This window comes from Trichomycterus rosablanca, unplaced genomic scaffold, assembly GCF_030014385.1.
Source record: "Trichomycterus rosablanca isolate fTriRos1 unplaced genomic scaffold, fTriRos1.hap1 scaffold_156, whole genome shotgun sequence".
Classification (NCBI taxonomy): domain Eukaryota; kingdom Metazoa; phylum Chordata; class Actinopteri; order Siluriformes; family Trichomycteridae; genus Trichomycterus; species Trichomycterus rosablanca.
The window spans coordinates 96,367-120,000 of record NW_026946984.1 but is presented as its reverse complement, the minus strand read 5'-3'; the positions used below and the strand labels follow the sequence as shown (position 1 = coordinate 120,000).

The 23,634-nt window shown below is 44.7% G+C and overlaps 3 protein-coding genes across 4 annotated transcripts; 1 reads left to right on the top strand and 2 right to left on the bottom strand.

Annotated features, from left to right (window-relative positions):
• Positions 1–3,240: 3,240 nt before the first annotated feature.
• fbxl4 (F-box and leucine-rich repeat protein 4) lies at positions 3,241–16,439 on the bottom strand. 2 transcript variants are annotated; one of them, XM_062990222.1, is made up of 8 exons: positions 16,402–16,439; positions 14,601–15,259; positions 13,854–14,274; positions 12,917–13,161; positions 12,595–12,808; positions 10,868–10,939; positions 9,927–10,257; positions 3,241–3,255 (listed from the first exon to the last, which is right to left on the bottom strand). In XM_062990222.1, exons 2-8 carry the CDS (start codon positions 15,143–15,145, stop codon positions 3,248–3,250), a joined length of 1,836 nt encoding a protein of 611 aa, XP_062846292.1. In that variant the 5' UTR covers positions 15,146–15,259; positions 16,402–16,439; the 3' UTR covers positions 3,241–3,247. The 2 variants fall into 2 exon arrangements, with proteins under 2 accessions (XP_062846292.1, XP_062846291.1); XM_062990221.1 differs by lacking the exon at positions 3,241–3,255 and adding an exon at positions 8,684–9,554.
• pou3f2b (POU class 3 homeobox 2b) lies at positions 4,922–6,781 on the top strand. Its single transcript, XM_062990224.1, has 2 exons — positions 4,922–4,948; positions 5,591–6,781. Exons 1-2 carry the CDS (start codon positions 4,922–4,924, stop codon positions 6,779–6,781), a joined length of 1,218 nt encoding a protein of 405 aa, XP_062846294.1.
• Positions 16,440–18,310: 1,871 nt separating the features above from the next.
• Positions 18,311–23,528, bottom strand: faxcb (failed axon connections homolog, metaxin like GST domain containing b). The gene is made up of 7 exons (XM_062990216.1): positions 23,522–23,528; positions 23,065–23,182; positions 22,507–22,642; positions 21,815–22,011; positions 21,011–21,216; positions 20,659–20,775; positions 18,311–18,967 (listed from the first exon to the last, which is right to left on the bottom strand). Exons 1-7 carry the CDS (start codon positions 23,526–23,528, stop codon positions 18,735–18,737), a joined length of 1,014 nt encoding a protein of 337 aa, XP_062846286.1. The 3' UTR covers positions 18,311–18,734.
• Between the last annotated feature and the right edge of the window lie 106 nt (positions 23,529–23,634).

Sequence of the window (23,634 nt, the reverse complement as noted above, 5' to 3'; positions counted from 1 at the left end):
TATAAAAACGTCCTGCTGCTTATCAGAGTCTCTGTAGAACCTCAGGGGTCTGCACACATATTCAGAAACAAATCATCTCTTCTTTTTCTATCTCTCTGCCCTTGGTGTAGCAGGCTGGAGAACAGTAATCCAGGCTCAGCAGAACCAGAAGCAGAACCCTAAGTTTTTCTGGTCAGATATACAAACTTGTCACCACTGATATCTGGACATCATCATCATGGCTCCTGGTTCCAGAAATCCAGCATTATAAACACTCTTTTGTTTGACTTTTGTTGGATGAAACCTTCGTTGTTGTTGTTGTTGTTGTGTGTGTGTGTGTGTGTGTGAATGAGTGTGTGTGTGTGTGAGAGCGTGAGGTGAGTGAATGACGACAAATGATGGAACTGTTTGTTCTTCTCGTCTCCGCTGTAGATGATGTGGTCAGCACGCCGTCACCATGGTGACATTCGTTGGGCTCTGTGGGTATCAGCGACGGTAGTGTAGTTATGATGGTAGGTGTGTGTGTGTGTGTGTGTGTGTGTGTGTGTGTTCATTATTACACTTAGTAACATATTGATGGTTGATCACTGAATGGAATCAGTATTGCCCTTTAGTAAAATCATCGGAGTTCCTCATTATGAATTATGTATTAGTGTGAGACGAGTGTGAGACGAGAATGAGACGAGGCCCTCAGGGGTACGAGAGGCCACCAGAGCGTAAGCCTGTGCAAAAACTCCCCACTGTGATCAAGCCACATCTTCCCACAGGAAATGGATCACTCGGTCTTTCAAGTATATACACACACACACACTGTCTCTCACTTATTCATTCATTCACTGTAAATCATCAATATGAAGGAACAAGACGCTTTAGTGAAGAGAAGTGTGTGTGTTGATGTATACTGGTTTATGCTGGTGTATACTGGTATATACTGGTGTGGCTGTGATGTGAATGCTTGATGAGTGTTGGTTAAAGTGCAGTCGGTACCACACGACTCCCCCATGGATCTACACATGTTCACCCAGCATGAATCCACTCATACAGTGTATCACAAAAGTGAGTACACCCCTCACATTTCTGCAGATATTTAAGTATATCTTTTCATGGGACAACACTGACAAAATGACACTTTGACACAATGAAAAGTAGTCTGTGTGCAGCTTATATAACAGTGTAAATTTATTCTTCCCTCAAAATAACTCAATATACAGCCATTAATGTCTAAACCACCGGCAACAAAAGTGAGTACACCCCTTAGTGAAAGTTCCTGAAGTGTCAATATTTTGTGTGGCCACCATTATTTCCCAGAACTGCCTTAACTCTCCTGGGCATGGAGTTTACCAGAGCTTCACAGGTTGCCACTGGAATGCTTTTCCACTCCTCCATGATGACATCACGGAGCTGGCGGATATTCGAGACTTTGCGCTCCTCCACCTTCCGCTTGAGGATGCCCCAAAGATGTTCTATTGGGTTTAGGTCTGGAGACATGCTTGGCCAGTCCATCACCTTTACCCTCAGCCTCTTCAATAAAGCAGTGGTCGTCTTAGAGGTGTGTTTGGGGTCATTATCATGCTGGAACACTGCCCTGCGACCCAGTTTCCGGAGGGAGGGGATCATGCTCTGCTTCAGTATTTCACAGTACATATTGGAGTTCATGTGTCCCTCAATGAAATGTAACTCCCCAACACCTGCTGCACTCATGCAGCCCCAGACCATGGCATTCCCACCACCATGCTTGACTGTAGGCATGACACACTTATCTTTGTACTCCTCACCTGATTGCCGCCACACATGCTTAAGACCATCTGAACCAAACAAATTAATCTTGGTCTCATCAGACCATAGGACATGGTTCCAGTAATCCATGTCCTTTGTTGACATGTCTTCAGCAAACTGTTTGGGGGCTTTCTTGTGTAGAGACTTCAGAAGAGGCTTCCTTCTGGGGTGACAGCCATGCAGACCAATTTGATGTAGTGTGCGGCGTATGGTCTGAGCACTGACAGGCTGACCCCCCACCTTTTCAATCTCTGCAGCAATGCTGACAGCACTCCTGCACCTATCTTTCAAAGACAGCAGTTGGATGTGACGCTGAGCACGTGCACTCAGCTTCTTTGGACGACCAACGCGAGGTCTGTTCTGAGTGGACCCTGCTCTTTTAAAACGCTGGATGATCTTGGCCACTGTGCTGCAGCTCAGTTTCAGGGTGTTGGCAATCTTCTTGTAGCCTTGGCCATCTTCATGTAGCGCAACAATTCGTCTTTTAAGATCCTCAGAGAGTTCTTTGCCATGAGGTGCCATGTTGGAACTTTCAGTGACCAGTATGAAAGAGTGTGAGAGCTGTACTACTAAATTGAACACACCTGCTCCCTATGCACACCTGAGACCTAGTAACACTAACGAGTCACATGACATTTTGGAGGAAAAATGACAAGCAGTGCTCAATTTGGACATTTAGGGGTGTAGTCTCTTAGGGGTGTACTCACTTTTGTTGCCAGTGGTTTAGACATTAATGGCTGTATATTGAGTTATTTTGAGGGAAGAATAAATTTACACTGTTATATAAGCTGCACACAGACTACTTTTCATTGTGTCAAAGTGTCATTTTGTCAGTGTTGTCCCATGAAAAGATATACTTAAATATCTGCAGAAATGTGAGGGGTGTACTCACTTTTGTGATACACTGTATAAACCGTCTGATTCCTGCACTGGTTTTATCTTCTCTCTTTCTCATTCTGATCTCACGATGAGCTTCATCCTCATTCTCTATATTTATATTAAAATGAATTTTTACATTTAACATTTAAATTAAAATGTTTACATGACAAAAATCATTTGTTTATTTATTTTAAATAACTGTACCAAAAACTGAGGGATCAAACCCAGGCCCCCAGAACTGTAGCCCCCCCCCCCCCCCCCCCCCAACAAAAAGTGCTGTACATGTAATTACCACTTTAGTTTTTTATGAGGTTTTACTGTCCGTCTGACGCGAGCAGATTTAAAATCACATTTTCTTTATATTTCTTTAATATGAATCTTCTTCGTTCTGGCAGCTCAGATGTGTCAGTGCTAAAGTAGAACCGGAAACAAAATATTTTATAAACAACAAACACACAATAAAAACTTTATTCCCTAATTTATTCATTTTTGTATTTGCTGGCTGATTTGACTGATGGAAATAAATTGGGTTTTAATGAGCTAATCCATCACTGTGTGTTTCTGTCTGTGATGAAAACGAATCATTTCACACAAAACTGCAGCATCAAGAACTTTATTTACCTGGAATAATGACAGAATAAAGGAAAAACATCAGATTTAATCAAACAGAATTTAATTTAGTGGCTCTGTGTGTGTGTGTGTGTGTGTGTGTGTGTGTGTGTGTGTGTGTGTGTGTGTGTGTGTGTGTGTGTGTGTGTGTGTGGAGCTGCTTCTCAGCTGGAGGTTTGAAACATCATTGATCCACTGCCAGCATCCACCAGATTATTAACCAACAACAGATCAATGATGCTCAGCTCCAAATATCCACTCCTCCATTCCTCACTCCTCACTCCTCCACTCCTCACTCCTCCACTCCTCCACTCCTCACTCCTCCACTCCTCCATTCCTCACTCCTCCATTCCTCCATTCCTCACTCCTCACTCCTCCATTCCTCCATTCCTCACTCCTCCATTCCTCACTCCTCACTCCTCCATTCCTCACTCCTCACTCCTCACTCCTCCATTCCTCCATTCCTCACTCCTCCACTCCTCCACTCCTCCATTCCTCCATTCCTCACTCCTCCACTCCTCCATTCCTCACTCCTCACTCCTCCATTCCTCCATTCCTCACTCCTCCACTCCTCCACTCCTCCATTCCTCCATTCCTCACTCCTCCACTCCTCCATTCCTCACTCCTCACTCCTCCATTCCTCCATTCCTCACTCCTCCACTCCTCCACTCCTCCACTCCTCCATTCCTCCATTCCTCCACTCCTCCACTCCTCACTCCTCCACTCCTCCATTCCTCACTCCTCCACTCCTCCATTCCTCACTCCTCACTGCTCCACTCCTCACTCCTCCATTCCTCACTCCTCCATTCCTCACTCCTCCATTCCTCACTCCTCACTCCTCCATTCCTCCATTCCTCACTCCTCCACTCCTCCACTCCTCCACTCCTCACTCCTCCACTCCTCCATTCCTCACTCCTCCACTCCTCCACTCCTCCATTCCTCACTCCTCACTGCTCCACTCCTCACTCCTCCATTCCTCACTCCTCCATTCCTCACTCCTCCATTCCTCCATTCCTCACTCCTCCACTCCTCCACTCCTCCACTCCTCCACTCCTCACTCCTCCACTCCTCCATTCCTCACTCCTCCACTCCTCCACTCCTCCATTCCTCACTCCTCACTGCTCCACTCCTCACTCCTCCATTCATCACTCCTCCATTCCTCACTCATCAAAAACTGATTTAGTCACAGAAAGAGATACAAACATCATCAAAACCCAAAGGAAGAAAAGCAGCATGAAGAATGTGTTTCATATGCAAATGTTTAACTGTTCAGATCAAATCAAACTTTTATATTTATAATGTGTAGCACTTTATTTTGCAGTAGCTGCAGCCACTCCACCTCCTGCAGGGTTGTTTCGCTCTTGCTAACGTTGAGTTTAATAAGATTAACGACGTGTTTGTTTATATTGTTTTATTTAAACACCAGGACAGAGAGGGACAACATGAGACTAATGTTTTGAGTCTGATCTGGATTAAAGCCCATCCTTATAAATTCTCTTTAATTATGTGGGAACATGACGTGTGAGATCCAGCGCTGCTGCACCGACTCACTTCTCCAATTACAGCATTAAAAATGAAGATCTGTGTAGCATGCGGCTCAGGTAATTAGTGCTAATTTAACACTCTGATTCCTCCTCATTCACTTGATTTTCTGATATGAGTTTGGGCAGCGGTTGGCATGGCGAGTGTGATGGGTGTTAGCATGGTGAGCGGCGGCTCCGTTTATGAATAATTAAGGTGTGTAATTGGTCGAGCAGTAGTTTGCATATTAAACCATTAAGCGTAATGCGCTCCCGGTTTCCTCCCAGCATGCACCAGTTCAGGATCTGTGATCATGTCCTAATGTTCTGAATTACCAGCATAACCAGCAGAACTGTTCCTTTCATTTGGCTGATTTCACCACCATGACCATCATTATTTTTAAGCACTTCAGTTCAGTCTGCGTTCCGATTCTGCTCGTTTCTGCTGCAGCGGTGGATCTTTAACAGAAAACCTCAGCAGGTACAGAGGAGCACAGAACCAACACCTTCAGTCATTCAGTCACAGAACAAGAACAGCTGCAGAAATCCTCTCGCTATCACTCTCTCACTCTCTCTCTCTCTATCACTCTCTCTCTCTCTCTCTCTATCACTCTCTCTCTCTCTCTCTCTCTCTCGCTCGCTCTCTCTCTCTCTCGCTGCTGAATGTGAACTTTTGATCTGAACTAAAACCTTGTGGCGCCACCCAGAGACACGAAGGTGTGATTCAGAACTTTTATTTCTGACGGTGGGTTCAGTGCCAACCAATCACCATCTCTGAGTAAAGGTGTGCGTGTGCGTGCGTGTGTGTGTGTGTGTGCCCGCTTTAGCTCGCGCTCCTCTCCCCGGTGCTGTTCAGTCTCGCGCTGCTCCTCATGGCCGCTGCAGCCTCCGGGCACTACGCCCTGATCTGCGCGAGCGCGCCCGTGCCGCTGTCGGTGCCGGTGCACGCGGGCTCCGTTGGCATGCACGGACAACAGCATCAGGTGCAGCACGCGACTCCGGCTCCGTTATACAGGCACGCGCACGCGGCGCTGCTGCAGAGCGACTTTGCGTTAGAGAGCAGGAGTACCGGCGGGGGTGCAGGAGGGGGTCATGCACATCAGTGGCTCGCTGCTGCCCGGTCTCATGGTGCCAGGGGGGGTACTGGAGGCACGGGCGCACGGGAAACAAGCGCATGGGCATCAGGCGACATCAAACCGGCAATCCGCCTCACCGGGGAGGACATGCACGAGGATGAGGACAACAATAACAACAACAACAACAACAATAACAATAATAACTCCAGCACCGGGAACCTGCAGCACGCGCTTCATCACCATCACCATCACCATCACGAGGAGGACGCGGCGCGCGCCTGGAGGAACGCGAGCGCCACACCTGTGGCTCACCTGTCCGGCAGTCTCGCACATGCCCAGTTCAGCGGGCTCGTACCGGGGGTCCAGCAGCACCGCGAACACGAGCACGAGACTCCCGAGGACGCCACACCGACATCAGACGAGCTCGAACTCTTCGCCAAGCACTTCAAGCAGCGGCGCATCAGGCTGGGCTGCACGCAGGCGGACGTGGGTCTCGCGCTCGGGACGCTGTACGGTACCGTGTTCTCTCAGACCACCATCTGCCGCTTCGAGGCGCTGCAGCTCAGCTTCAGGAACATGTGCAAGCTCAAACCTCTGCTCAGCAACTGGCTCGAGGAGGCCGACCGCAGCGCGAGCGGCACCGGCGTGGGCGTGGGAGTGGGCACCGGGCTGGACAGGCTCGCGGCGCACGGGCGCAAACGCAAGAAACGCACTTCCATCGAGGTGAGCGTGAAGGGGGCGCTGGAGAGCCACTTCATCCGGAGCCCCAAACCGGGCGCCGCGGAGCTCAGCAGCCTGGCCGACACCCTGCAGCTGGAGAAGGAGGTGGTGCGGGTCTGGTTCTGCAACCGGAGGCAGAAGGAGAAGAGAATGACCCCCCCACCACCACCGGCCACCGGCGCGCACGAGCTCCAGAGCCAAACCGCGGCGAGTGAACGATAAACCGATCAAGAGGAAGCATCGGTGGAGTTACTGTACGGAACACTGTGATCCACACTCACACACACACACACACACACACACTCACACACACACACACTCACACACATACACACACTCACACACATACACACACTCACACACACACTCACACTCACACACATACACACACACACACACACATACACACACTCACACACATACACACACTCACACACACACTCACTCACACTCACACACATACACACACACACACACACACTCACACACTCACACACATACACACACTCACATACACACACTCACACACACACACACACTCACACACACTCACACACACACACACTCACACACATACACACACTCACACACATACACACACTCACACACTCACACACACACACACTCACATACACACACTCACTCACACACTCACTCACACTCACACACACACACACACTCTCACACACACACACACACACACACACACACACATACATACACACACTCACTCACACACACACACACACACACACACACACACACTCACACACTCACACACATACACACACTCACACACATACACACACTCACACACACACACTCACACACACACACACACACTCACACACTCACACACACTCACACACATACACACACTCACACACATACACACACTCACACACACACTCACACACTCACTCACACACATACACACACTCACACACACACAATTTTTCAGCAGATGGGTAACATTTTATAATTTTTGATATTCAACATTATTATGAATATTATTATTATTATTATTATTTTTATTATTAGTGTTAAAATCCTGTTATTTAATCAAACTATAAAATTTTTTTATTCTTATTTTCTACTTTTAATTAGTAAAATATAAAAATTTGTTTTTTTTTAAATAATGTAGAAAGTTTTATTTTACTGTTTTCTTTTATACAAGTAAAAACCACCAGCATTATAAAATACTTATTATTACTATTAATAACTTAGTGTTTTTAATGCTTTAATGTAAGCAAATAATAATTAATAATATTCTCACTAAAGCACTTTGTAAAATATATAAAATATTTATTATTTTTTAATGTTTGATGTTTTGTAATTTACCATGTTTTTTTTTTTAAATAAATTCTGTATTAATTCTCTTTTATAACTGATTTATTACTGTAAATATATTAATTTAGTTTTATAGTTTAAATATAAAATATAAAATAATTAGAAAATAATTCGTTTTATTATTGAAAGTATTATTTACTCTTATAAAATTCCATAAATCTGAGAGATGAAGATTTAAAATCTCTCTTTAATCTCATTCATTTAATAATAATAATTTGATTTCATGGCAGATCAATTCTGAACACATTTTTATTAAAAATATAAATGCATGTTTTATTCTTCGTTATTAATCCTTGGTTCTGTCTGAAGTGTTTAGGTCATTAAAGGTCCTAAAGAACAACACACCATTAAAAAAATCATTCCTGTTATTTTCAAACCAAATCCCAGTTCATCCCAGTAACACCAGTGAAAATTCCTCCCCTCCCAGTCCAGAGGAGTTTATTTATAATAAAGTCGCCCCACAGGCGCAGCTTTTCACCCCCCAAATATTCACAGTAAGAATTAATCAGCATCACCAGAGACGACAGCAATAAGTAAGTGAACCCCTGTGTTCATCAACTCATCAAGTCATTGTAGGTTCAGTTCTAATGAAGGTTCAGAACATTCCACACCAGGTTCCACACCAGGTTCCACAAACATCTACAGAGACTTTAAATCAGATTCACACCAAAAAAACACCAAGAAACCACGACCTTACCGAAACTGTCCACTCTCTTTCATTTCTCTTCTAAAATAACTGGACTGATTACAAATATTCACACACAATCAACAAAACTTTATAATTCAATTTAATTATCAATAATAAAAAGTTTCTGCAGATTAATAAATCAGTTTTACTTGAATCACAGTTCTGATTAACTCACTGAATTATTTAATTATAAAGACATTTTTATTTGACATGTAAACAGCGGCCGTACCAGACCCTGCAGTTCTACTCAGGAGACAGTAAAATCAGACGGGTTCCATCAGACGTTTCTGATCAAATCTGACCGTGGTACAGCGGTGGTGTGGGTGCTGTACAGGACACTGAGCTACTGGGTTTGATCCTCACCTGATGTTAAAAACACAAACAGCAAAATCTCCAACAAATGATTAAAAATATTCTTGTAAAATCTGCTTGTGTTCCAAATATCAGATGAGTATCAGAACACCAGCAGTGGCGTCCTATCCCTTTTAACTGCGTTTGGGACACAGCCAGAATTTCTGTTTCTGAGGTTTTTTCATGTTCACACAAGCAGAATCATTTAGTTCTTACACAGAACATCTGGAACCCTCCAAACCCACAGCAGCACCTTTATTCTCTCGCACCTTAAACCCCGACCCCAGTTTAAAGAAAAAACACTGAGGCTCCTCACGTGCACAGCAGTGATGCACTCCAGGTACTTTAGTATCATCACACTTCACTCTGCAGAGGGTTCGAAACGGTGCAGTGGAGGTGCGGCCTGGTCAGAGCACGAGGTGAATGGTCAGCGGGTGAGAGGTCAGCGGGTGAAGCTCTTTTTGATGAAAACGTTTGGGAAGAGGGCGCTGAGCTCCTGTACGCTCCTCATATCGATCTGAGAGCAGAAGGACACGTCCAGCAGACGCAGACGAGGACACGCCTGCAACAACCTGCGCAGAGCCGCCGGGCTCACCATCCGGGTCCCTGCACACAACGACCAATCATTATACACGAAACCATACAGGAACCAAACAGGAACCATACAGGAACCATACAGGAACCATACAGGAACCAAACAGAAACCCAATCAATATACACAGAACACGACCAGAACCCAATCATCATCCAACACAGGGTGTGTGTGTTACCCAGTATATCCAGATGTTCCAGAGCAGGACAGTGTGCAGCGATGTGTGTGAGTGTGTGTAAGTGTGTAAGTGTGTGAGTGTGTGTGTGTGTGTGTGTATGTGTGTTACCCAGTATATCCAGATGTTCCAGAGCAGGACAGTGTGCAGCGATGTGTGTGAGTGTGTGTAAGTGTGTAAATGTGTGTGTGTGTGTGTGTATGTGTGTTACCCAGTATATCCAGATGTTCCAGAGCAGGACAGTGTGCAGCGATGTGCTCGATGTCGGCGTTACAGATGTTGCGGTTGGCGGTGAGGTAGAGTCGGCGCAGGCGGTTGAGTTTGCGTACGGCGTGTCTGAAGGAGGCGGTTGCACCGTGGAGGGCGGGGCCACTGTGGAGGGCGGAGCTCCAGCCCAGGTCCAGTTCCTCTAAAGCTCTGCAGCCGGACGCTAGCTCAGCTAAGCCGCGCTCGCTCAGACTCCTGCAGCGCCACAGATCCAGAGAGATGAGCGAGCGGCAGCGCGCACTGAGCACGCTCACCACCACATCATAGTCCTCTATCTACAGAGAGAAGAGCGCCACCTTCAGGTCAATCTCACCACCACATCATAGTCCTCTATCTAATGAAATTCCCACAGACATACTCCAAACTCTTATAGAAAGCCTCTACAGGAGTGGAAGCTGTTACGGCTGCAAATAGGGGACCAACTCCATATTGTCTAATATCATAACTAATCATGTCATCATGATTATGTAGGCAGTCGTAGCCTAGGTACGACTAGGTACTGGACTAGTAAGTAGAAGGTCACTGGTTCAAACCCCACCACTGCCAGGTTGCCTTTGTTGGGTCCTTGAGCAAGACCCTTAACCTTCAGTTGCTTGGACCATATACTGTAAGTCGCCTTGGATAAAAGCGTCTGCTAAATGCCGAAAATGTAAATGATTAGAACCCTGATAGTTGCTGGTTCAAGCCCTGCCACAGTCAGGGTCTCACTGCTGGGCCCCTTAGCAAGGCCCTTAACCCTTAACTTTTCGCACTGTAATTGGCTGAATCAGTTACTTTGGATAAAAGCGTCTAAACGATGTCTGAGTATTTCATGTTGAGTTCTTAAACACTCCAGAAAACTGACCAGGGTCCAAGAGGTTACATTTCTGTAATTAAAAAACTCACCATTACACAGCTGCCCAGGTTCAGGTGAGTCAGTTCAGTACAGAACATCAAGATACTGAGGATCGCTGTTTGCTGTGCACACACACACACACACACACACACAGAGAGTTTTATTAAAACAGAATGCTGGTGTGTGTGTGTGTTTATGACAGATGAAGTGTGTGTGTGTGTGTGTGTGTGTGTGTGTGTGTGAGTCTGATATGATGATTAGATGATGAATGTAATCGGATCCTCAGAGCTCGGCGGGGTGAGAAGAAAATAAATCTATTATGTACGAACGAGATTCTTTGATCTGCTGCTACAAACAACATTAAAAACACTCAGGTGTCAAATTTAAAAAACATCTGGATTATTATAGCAGAAACATCAGCCCACAAAAACAGATTTATATACAGCTATTGTTCTTTACTCAGGTTCAGACACATCCTCCCATAATGAGTGTGTGTATGATGTGTCTGTCTGTGTGTGTGTGTGTGTGTGTGTGAATGTGTGTATGATGTGTCTGTGTGTGTGTGTGAGTGAGTGAATGTGTGTATGATGTGTGTGTGTGTGTGTGTATGATGTGTCTGTGTGTGTGTGTGAGTGAGTGAATGTGTGTATGATGTGTGTGTGTGTGTGTGTGTGTGTGTATGATGTGTCTGTGTGTGTGAGTGAATGTGTGAGTGAGTGAATGTGTGTATGATGTGTGTGTGTGTGTGTGTGTGTATGATGTGTCTGTGTGTGTGAGTGAATGTGTGTATGATGTGTCTGTGTGTGTGTGTGTGTGTGTGTGAGTGAGTGAATGTGTGTATGATGTGTGTGTGTGTGTGTGTGTGTGTGAGAGTGAATGTGTGTATGATGTGTCTGTGTGTGTTTGTGTGTGTGTGTGTGTGAGTGAGTGAATGTGTGTATGATGTGTCTGTGTGTGTGTGTGTGTGAGTGAGTGAATGTGTGTATGATGTGTCTGTGTGTGTGTGTGTGTGTGTGAGTGAGTGAATGTGTGTATGATGTGTGTGTGTGTGTGTGTGTGTGTGTGTATGATGTGTCTGTGTGTGTGAGTGAATGTGTGTATGATGTGTCTGTGTGTGTGTGTGTGTGTGTGTGAGAGTGAATGTGTGTATGATGTGTCTGTGTGTGTGTGTGTGTGTGTGTGTGTGAGAGTGAATGTGTGTATGATGTGTCTGTGTGTGTGTGTGTGTGTGTGTGTGTGAGTGAGTGAATGTGTGTATGATGTGTGTGTGTGTGTGTGTGTGTGTGTATGATGTGTCTGTGTGTGTGAGTGAATGTGTGTATGATGTGTCTGTGTGTGTGTGTGTGAGTGAGTGAATGTGTGTATGATGTGTCTGTGTGTGTGTGTGAGAGTGAATGTGTGTATGATGTGTCTGTGTGTGTGTGTGTGTGTGTGTGTGTGAGAGTGAATGTGTGTATGATGTGTCTGTGTGTGTGTGTGTGTGTGTGTGTGTGTGTGTGAGTGAGTGAATGTGTGTATGATGTGTCTGTGTGTGTGTGTGTGTGTGTGTGTGTGAGAGTGAATGTGTGTATGATGTGTCTGTGTGTGTGTGTGTGTGTGTGTGTGTGTGTGTGTGAGTGAGTGAATGTGTGTATGATGTGTCTGTGTGTGTGTGTGTGTGAATATTTAGTTAGAATAATAATAAATGATCTAAATCAGATCATGATCCAGGATCTGTTAATGTGATCTAATCACACCCACTGTAGATCACCTGATGTAAGCTCCTCAGATCTCTCACCTCTGTCTTGGTTCTGTACAGGACGAGACGTCGTAGCCGACTGAGTTTAGCGATGTGATTGAAGGCCTGAGGTTCCAGACGATCACATGACGCCAGGTCGAGCTCCTGAAGGTTCACGCAGGTCTGAGAGATCACCTCCATACACGCTTCATTCAGGAAGTGACAACACGACAGCTCCAGACACAACAAACCGGCCCCGCACGCCCTGATGAAGCTAAGCGTGGAGACACAAACCAACATGAACCATCAGCTCCTCCTAAAACTACTGAAGATCAGAGACGTTCCACTGAACCAGCGGAGGAACCCCGCACTGAGATCTGACCTGCAGAAGCCGCCGGCCGTCACGGCGCCCCGGTTGCCGGTCCAGGAGGCGTGGAGGCGCTGGAGGAGGGTGCAGCGGGACTGGAGGTGAAACAGGACCTGGTCGTTCAGGAGGAACCAGTACGGCTGGAAGCTGAGCTGGACGTACTGGAGAGGATCGTAACAGTGACGCCTCAACAAACGGCAGGTCTGAGCCAACCGGCACAGGTCCGGTACCGCCAGGTGATTCATTATCAACTGGATCAGCTACACACACACACACACACACAGAAATACACACATCATACACACATAATTATATAATGTGTAATTACTGTATAATAAACTATACATACTGCATGTACTTATGTGTGTGTGTAATCTCGGGTTTGGTAATTATGGTATCAGATCTCAGCGGTTTGGCTACAGATGTGAGTTGTTCTGGTATAATCACACACACACACACACACACACACACACACACACACACACACACACAGACACACACACACACACACACACAGAGCATCCAAACATCTTCAGTTACAGTTGAGTTCAGACCTGAAGTGTGTTACTGTTTCTACTCCTAAAAACAATCCTGTAGATTCACGACCTTGTACCCCCCCACCACCCTGTACCCTCTCCCGACCCTGTCCCCTCTTACCCCAAAAACAACAGCACTGCAGCGACAAACACGTCTAAATCCTGAACAATGAATTTACTCCATCCTGTGAAGTGTGGTGGAGTCAAGGGAAGAAAAACTGCATTGAAACACAGATACTGGTGTTACTGGTGCAGTGTAATATGTACTAGGGTTCAGTTAAAGTTTGTGTTGGTGATGTGGAGGTTCAGTGGTGTGGTTTCCTCGCCTCACGTTTCATTTTTTGTGTTTTGAATTTATTAAAAATATTCCAAACTGCTCCGTCTCTGTTATTGTTAAAAGCACTCGGTGTTGTTACCTCGTACGGGAGCTTGTCGAAGTAGCCGTTGCCCGTGGCGATGTTGCTGCCGGGTGTGGTGATGTCAGCGTTTAGTGATGTGATGTCATTACCGCAGGTTTTGGAGTGACTGTTGGATGTAGTGATGTCGTTATCAGAGACAGTGAGGCTGTTCACGGCTGTGCTGATGTCACTGATGCATGTGGTGATGTCACTGATGTGTGTGGTGATGTCACTGATGCGTGTGCTGATGTCACTGGCGTTATTCCGCACCCCCCGCAGCACGATGGCATCCAGCTCGGTGTAATAATCCAGCAGTGAACCGTTCACCTCCACACGCAGCAGATTGGTGGCAAAGCTGATCCGCCGAATTGGAGGCGAAAAACTGCGTGCCTGAGGGGTTCCCAACCTAGTGGGTTCTCCTGCCCAAAGCACCTCCCACCTGCACACAGGAAACATGCTGATGTCATCAAAACAGCAACCAATTACATACGAGCACCTGTCAGAACAGTATTACACAACAGGACCACAGAGGAGATGTGAGGTCAGCTCCAAAATTCACACTGACTATCTAAAAGACGTTCCACAGATAGTTACAGGAAAATAATCTTCAACAGGGAGGGGAGCTACAGCAGCTACAGGAGCTACAGGAACATTGATTAAAACTGGGGTGTGTGGTCAGAATTTTGGTAACTTTCTGGTGTAAGCTGGGGACTGAGGGTATCTGCAGGATCTTTTCTGATGCTCAGTGAGGTACCTGTGGTTTACCTGATATCAGACGTGTGGTTCTGGGAGTAGGGGTTCAGTGAACAGGCCAGGATCTGGACGATGGCACCAGGGTGGTAGGTCTCTAGCACACTGACCGCAGTGGGGAAAACCTGCTCCTCAAATGCCACCTCCAGAAAATCCCGACTGTGGAAGGAGCTGGGCGTGCAGCTGAAGCGTCGCTCCGTGTGCTCGTCCTCCCACCAGCGGCCGTAGGTCCGAAACACGGCCGTGTGGGTGAAGTCACCAGTGCTGGGGAAGACGCTGGGCGCTCCGGCTGCGTTCCACATGGTGTACGACATGCTCCCCTCTCCTCCATAATGTGAGCTAAAGTCCAGCACCTCCTTAGCGTACTGATCCAGCTCCGCCTCTGTCTCACCCGTGGCAGGGAGGGTGGCGAGTCTGCACGTAAACGCAGCATCACAGCGGGCGCCGGTCCTGCGCCGACGCCAATGCAAACACACCCAGGAGAACACACCGAGAAGAGTGAGCATAGGGAACAGAGGGGTACAAGGATCAGGGACAGGGGGGCTACATGCTACTAACATACACACAGTGTATAAAAGAGTGGGGGGCGCATGCTACATGCTGAAAACGGGGCACTTGATGGCACAAGGGCTGGCAGAGCTCTACGGTCCTACAGGCCGAACTGCATGCTTGAGCTGCAAGGCAAACACACACACACACACACACACACACAGAGAGAGAGACACACACAGAGACACACACACACACACACACACACACACACACACAGAGACACACACACACACACACACACACACACAGAGAGAGAGAGACACACACAGAGACACACACACAGAGACACACACACACACACACACACAGAGACACACACACACACACACACAGAGTTAAAAAAAGCACTTAAAACACACCGAGCTTTTATCAGAACATTTTAAAATCTACACACCAACAAAACTATAGCAACAGCAGCAGCGTGTCACAACACACAACCGCAACATCACTGCGCTTCAATACTGTTCAGAGTTTATTTTGGACCAATAAGATACAAGAAGTGCTGTGTGTCAAATATATATAACATAACAGTTACCGCTCACTTGCATTGTGGGAGGTTTAATTATTAATAGAAAGATAAAAATGTGGACGGTGCTTGCTGGAGAGTAAATTCATCATGTTATTACACAGATCAGATCAGACAGGTGATGATGATAATGATGATAATGATGATGGTGATGATGGATGTTTATTATGATGAATAAGTTCTGATGGTTGTGAGGAATCATCTCCACATGAATCTACTGATCCTCTCATCTACCTTCATTCATCACATTCAGACAGACACTCCCTCCTCTTTATTTATTTATTATTCTAGATTCTTTTTAGAATTATTGAACACATTTTGCTTTAATTTATGGAGTTTTCTGTCTGGAAATATTACAATACTTTCTGTAATATTTGGCAGAAAATGTGATCGAAAACAATAAAAGTTCAGATCACATTACATTACATTACATAACAGGTGTTAACAGGTAGCTAAGCTAGCATTTATATAATATATACATAAATCCCTATAAACACACTGTATTATATTATATTATATTGTATTATATTATATTATTTTTATTATATTATATTATATTATAAAGAGACTGCATTAATACACACACCTCTCACAGCAACATTTAACTTCTAACGCTAATTACAGATCTCTGAGAGATTCATCAGTTCTGATACACGGACAGAATAAAGAACACTCATAATTAATTAGATAATGTGTATTTTAGATAATGAACTTAATTCTAATGAATAATAAACTTACACTGAATCAGAATTGAGCTGCAGATCCTCCATTACTGTTTACGGATCTATACACATCCGGGACACGGAGCACCCACTGAGCATCATGGGAAACGTAGTTCATGGGTATCAGACACAGAACTACAGCCGGAAAGCCTCCAGCTCTGACCGCCATGCTTCCAGAATCATCCAGAATTTTATTCACTATTCAATTTGTGCTCAATAATAAACGACATTTAGTTCTTCACTCCAGAAATACCCGTGTACCAGCCCCATTTGATTTACCCCCCACCATTATTCATGCATTTTAACCAAAAGTTTCCTTTTCTTCTTAATGCATTAAAAGTTTTAAGATGAAGGAACCTGATGTGTTAAATACAAGAAAATCATCTTCATTTCTCTAAAACTGTTAGCAGGAACTTCTGTTTTAGTTTGTGCAGACAGGAATCATCAGCGCTCACGCTCATCAGATCAAAAACAATCACTGATTAAGAACCCAATGAGGCATGCTAATGCTAGCACAATGTAGTCGCTAGCATGTCTTCTGGGACTCGGGTTCCAGCAAGTAAATCAATCATTCATGCAATAAGTCATTTTTAATCAGCTTAATAAAAGTGATTTCCTCTCAGAAGCTTTAAATTACCTGATTCATGTGAGTTTTAGCTAATGCTAACTAACTCTCTGTAGCAAAAGTGCTAGCATCACTGCAAACGGCTAATCATGCTTTACAAATCTGGATTTTTAAAAACACCAACGTGAAATGATTATTAAGCAAAAAGATGCTTCATAAATACTGAAATAAAGTGCAGAGAAAAATACAAAATGAAAACAATCAGCTGCAGAAGTATTGGCACCCATAGAGAGATAATACAGATCATTAAAACAGTCGTTAGTTAATTAGTTTAATTAGTCACACTGACACAACAACAGAAAGTTAATCTTTAATTCCTTTTATTCCAAGAAACCAAAATACATTTCAACAAAACTGTGTCACATTTTGGCAGCCCTGCATTTGATACCTAGTGTAACCCCTGTTTTACCAACATGACTGAGAATTGCCAACAACTATGAGGCTTTTTTATAGGAGCAGACGCACCCTATGGTGCAAATAGGGGGTTTATAAACACCACAACAAAGCTAACTCCATAAATGAGTAAACTGTTACCTGTTTTTTGGTATTTTGTGTATAATATATTTGAATATTTTTTTGGTTCTGAGCCTCCTAAGTAAATTCTGATGGGACGATCCTGTGTGAACACAAACACACACACACACACACACACACACACATACACACACTCACACTCCTCTATAAGCCTCATAAGAAGATCCTCACCTCTGTGTTTGTGAGGGTCTAATTTGGTGAACTGATCAACTGTGACGGTTTGTGTTTACTGAGAAAATCCACCAAACAGCATCAAGCTCAGAACATAATAGAAATTAGCATAAACAATCCTGCTGGTGGGGTGGGGGTGTGGAATTAATCTGGCATTACCCCACGGTGGGTACAGCAGCACTTATAATTACTCCTCAGTCTTGAGGAGGAGCGACAGACTCGATACAGCAGCTGAATTAGTTCTCTGAGGATTTTGGGGGTTTTAGAGCTAAACTGGGTATCAGGAGGGCAGAGAGAGGGCATGAGGAGAGAGATAAAGAGCATCCCTAAACCTCTCCAGAGAAACAAAACACTCCTGTTTCACTGTATGAACTGTATTATACTTTTAATCTAAAGTTTTTGGAAATCATTACCATCATAATACTTTGATCAGTAAATGGATGTGATAATTTAATAGTAATATAAAATAAAATAATAGTAGAATCAATTTTTACAAACAAAATAAACAATAACGAGTAATTCTGAGTAAATGAATGATTAATATTAATAATATTATCTGGTAAACTGAGAAAATAAAACTCACAATGCAGACAAATGATAATCACACAGTTTATTTTTAGTTTGGTTGATTGTGAGAGAGCAGATCAGATTAAATGTGAATTAAAGGAGAAAAATAAAAACAGTTTTAGCTTCATCACTTGACTGTGTTGACTGTATGTGGCGCCACCGTGTGGTGATAAAAAAACTGCAACACGAACAAAGCTCAGTATTTCCACCTGCTGTGAGACCAAAACCATCTCAGCATTAATCAGACATGAAGATGGAACAGAAGCTTCATCAGACTCATAAACTTAAATAAATGAGGGCAGAAACAGTCTGACTCAGTAAAGTCCCGTCTAGTCGGTTTGACTGACGGCTGACTGCTGCGTTCCTCCTCTGTGTAGAATGTGGATCAGAATTCATCTCCATCACACAGTCCAAACGCTGCTCCTCTAAAACTAACGTTCTTCTCTCAGGGGTCAAAAGTCTTCTGATTCCAGCAGATTCTCAGTATCTGATTGGTTGATCTCCATGTCTGAGTCGGATAGCGAGTGTCCTGAGCGGTCCGTGTCAGGCGAGTATAAGTTTGTTGGAGAGTCGGTTTCACTCTGGTCCAGTGTTTCCAAACACCAGTGTTCAGACTCAACCCTCCACTCGGGCCAGAACTCAGTCCTGATCCTCTCACAGTACCTGGCCAGGTTCTTCAGCTCACCTGCACACAGGTAACAACAGCAGCACCGTCAAACAGTAAACACACCCTTCATGACACACATACAGTGTATCACAAAAGTGAGTACACCCCTCACATTTCTGCAAATATTTCATTATATCTTTTCATGGGACAACACTATAGAAATAAAACTTGGATATAACTTAGAGTAGTCAGTGTACAGCCTGTATAGCAGTGTAGATTTACTGTCTTCTGAAAATAACTCAACACACAGCCATTAATGTCTAAATAGCTGGCAACATAAGTGAGTACACCCCACAGTGAACATGTCCAAATTGTGCCCAAAGTGTCAATATTTTGTGTGACCACCATTATTATCCAGCACTGCCTTAACCCTCCTGGGCATGGAATTCACCAGAGCTGCACAGGTTGCTACTGGAATCCTCTTCCACTCCTCCATGATGACATCACGGAGCTGGTGGATGTTAGACACCTTGAACTCCTCCACCTTCCACTTGAGGATGCGCCACAGGTGCTCAATTGGGTTTAGTCCATCACCTTTACCTTCAGCTTCCTCAGCAAGGCAGTTGTCATCTTGGAGGTTGTGTTTGGGGTCGTTATCCTGTTGGAAAACTGCCATGAGGTCCAGTTTTCGAAGGGAGGGGATCATGCTCTGTTTCAGAATGTCACAGTACATGTTGGAATTCATGTTTCCCTTAATGAACTGCAGCTCCCCAGTGCCAGCAACACTCATGCAGCCCAAGACCATGATGCTACCACCACCATGCTTGACTGTAGGCAAGATACAGTTGTCTTGGTACTTCTCACCAGGGCGCCGCCACACATGCTGGAAACCATCTGAGCCAAACAAGTTTATCTTGGTCTCGTCAGACCACAGGGCATTCCAGTAACCCATGTTCTTGGACTGCTTGTCTTCAGCAAACTGTTTGCGGGCTTTCTTGTGCGTCAGCTTCCTTCTGGGATGACGACCATGCAGACCGAGTTGATGCAGTGTGCGGCGTATGGTCTGAGCACTGACAGGCTGACCTCCCACGTCTTCAACCTCTGCAGCAATGCTGGCAGCACTCATGTGTCTATTTTTTAAAGCCAACCTCTGGATATGATGCCGAACACGTGGACTCAACTTCTTTGGTCGACCCTGGCGAAGCCTGTTCCGAGTGGAACCTGTCCTGGAAAACCGCTGTATGACCTTGGCCACCATGCTGTAGCTCAGTTTCAGGGTGTTAGCAATCTTCTTATAGCCCAGGCCATCTTTGTGGAGAGCAACAATTCTATTTCTCACATCCTCAGAGAGTTCTTTGCCATGAGGTGCCATGTTGAATATCCAGTGGCCAGTATGAGAGAATTGTACCCAAAACACCAAATTTAACAGCCCTGCTCCCCATTTACACCTTGGACCTTGACACATGACACCAGGGAGGGACAACGACACATTTGGGCACAATCTGGACATGTTCACTGTGGGGTGTACTCACTTATGTTGCCAGCTATTTAGACATTAATGGCTGTGTGTTGAGTTATTTTCAGAAGACAGTAAATCTACACTGCTATACAAGCTGTACACTGACTACTCTAAGTTATATTCAAGTTTTATTTCTATAGTGTTGTCCCATGAAAAGATATAATAAAATATTTGCAGAAATGTGAGGGGTGTACTCACTTTTGTGATACACTGTATGTGTGCGTGTGTGCATGTGTGTGTGTGTGTGTACCTTTAATGAGTTGTTCCGGTTTGGATCCTGGTAGTGTCCACATGGCCTGAGCGACGTGTCCAAACACTGCAGCATCTACACTGGAGATCTTTAATCCCATAATGTACTTCTTATCACCTGACACACACACACACACAACTTTATTTAGCAGCACACACACTGCAGTGAGGTTTTGTGGTTATAAGAAAGTATTCAGAAGAAAGTCTTTCTGCTTTTAAGAACACAAACCTACAGTCTACACACAGAAGAACTGTACTGTGTGTGTGTGTGTGTGTGTTTATGTGTGTGTGTATGTGTGTGTGTGTGTGTGTGTGTGTGTGTGTGTGTGTGTGTGAGTGTGTGTGTATCTCACCGAGCAGGGTGGAGAGGGTACGCAGGTCTTTCTCGAGCAGGTTGTGTATGAGGTGTGTGCTGAAGCGTCCGATGCCCTGGAGAAACATCACGTTCTTCAACAAACCTCCATTCAGCTCACACACAGTCCATCTCATCCACTCACACTTATCCATCATCTGCTCAGTCTGATCCCTCCGCTCCACCCACTGACAGTACAGCAGGGTCCTGCAAACACACATGCACACACACGCACACGCACACACACACACACACACACACACATTAAGAACAGAAGATCTGTGTGCTCCACCAGCACTGCAGTTATTGGGAGGGATGAGAGTCTTTATGGGTTCAATCCTAAATGGATGAAGATGTGAACTTCCTGTCTGACTCACATCAGTAAGACGGTCCAGGTTTCCTTCCATCATGGATTATTTATAGCTACTCTCACCACACACACACACACGACAGAACTGGAAACCAGTGGATCAATATCAGGGCGAGTGGAGGATCAGTGGAAGAAAGATAATAAAAGAAAAAACCTCGGCCTTAACCACAGGGGCAGAGTCACGCTGGAATAGGAAAGGACCTTCCCCAATCTGTTGCCATGACATTGAAAGTTTTTGGGGCATGGCTAAAACACCTGAACTCAATCATTAGAAGGGGTGTCCACATTCTTTTGCCCCTATGATGTGTAGTTTGATTTGGGTAATGTGAATGTCGTGGTGAGTATGAGCACCACCCTGAAGCTCCACCAGAACCAGACATGAACTTTATAGTTCAGGCCTCAGTGATGATGATACCCAGTCCTGGTTCCACTCACCAGTGTAGATGTTCCTCTACCAGTTTGGTGATGGTACGGGCGACAGCTATGTCTTCCAAACTCAGACTCTTATCGAGACTCACTCCCAGCTTCTCCTCCAGAAACTCAATCATAAACTCTGTTCCTGATACTCGCTGGTGATTGTACTCCATCCACGGCATGGAAGCCTGTGCTGAGAGACCGCCATCAAAATAATTCTGCACATGGAGAAAGAAAGTTTAATCATCTCAATAAACTACAGCACAAACAGCTCAATGTTGATGATGAAGGGTTCCTCAAGGTTCTTTTGATGGTTAGCAGATCTAAATAAAACATTTATAAATGTGTTGTAAATGTTCAGCACCTCACTAACTGTTTCTGTTTCTCAATCTAATGCTGTAAACGCTCGTCTGTGGTAAAGTTCACACACAGTTTTACACCCACAGAGAACTCCAGTAAAAGTGCAAAATTCACCAGTTTTAGCTGAGCTCAGTGTTCCTGATTTCACAATGTAAAAAAAAACTGCAGAAATGGGACTAATGGGAGAAAAAAACAAGGATCTGATTATAACAGCTGAAAATCAAACATTACAGCACCAGTGAAACGTGGTGGTGGTAGTGTGATGGTGTGGAGGTGCTTTGCTGCATCAGGACCTGGACCACTTGCTGTTACTAAGGGAAAGATGAAGCTGACGGTGTGAGGGGCGTGTGTACCTGATACGGTAGATCCACCATTCTCAGGTAAGTTTCTATCTTCAGACAGAGGGGATGGAGACTGGGAGCGCCGGTTCTGGGTCGAGAGAACTGATGGAGGATGATGGCGTCTGTCGAGTCGAGTTCCTGTTCTTTCCTAAAACAAAATAAAATTGTTCTTTTATATTGTTCTTATAACAGCCAGTGAGTGATTGGGCATAAACACACTAATCAAAACTAAACTATCTATCTGCTGATAGTTTGGGTAATTATTATTATTTATTATCATTATTACTATTATTATTATGTTCCTGTGTTCAGCAGGATGGAGACCCTGGCTCTTATATTCTATATAAAACAGTATTTATATGATCTGTAATAATTTCATTCTGTTTACTGCATAACAAATGTACAGTGAAATAAACACATAAAAACAATACTTATGTAAATGAAATGTATTTTATAATCAGAGCTGTAAATGTGGCTGTTGTGCTGATTTGATTGATTTATGTTTATAATCTATATTTATGTAAGCTGCAGGAATGTAAATGTATTAATGATGAATAAAATGAGGAGAACCTGATGGACAGAAGCTCGTACAGGATGTAAACAGCAGCAGCCAGCAGAGCTCCAGCACTCACACACACGGATCTTCTCCACCAGGACTCACACATCCACCCAGCCCGCCCCAAACTCACTCACACAGCCCGGGGATCAGAGCACCAGCAGCCCGCAGAGCCGAGTCCAGAGTCCCGCTGTCATCCGGGGAGAGAAGCAGAGCGGCACCATCACTCCAGGTTCTCTCTCTCTCTCACACACACACCTCTCTGTTTAATGTAAGTGTGTGTGTGTGTGTGTTATGTTTCCAAAAAAGCTTCACCGTCCTAACCGTCTCAAATCACTCGCACCTCCCTACCCCGGTGTCCCAAACCACTTCCCCTCACTACCCACTTCCTGAAGTATGAATAAAGCGACTATCCATCTATCTATTGGGCTGTGTCCCAAATCACTCTCATCCCTACTCCTTATACAGTACACTCCATGTAGCACATATAACAGGTTACAATCAGGATGTAATTTACAATCTATAATATCTTTTATTTACATTTTTATAATTCGGGCCTTTAATGTTACTGATAAAAGTGAATA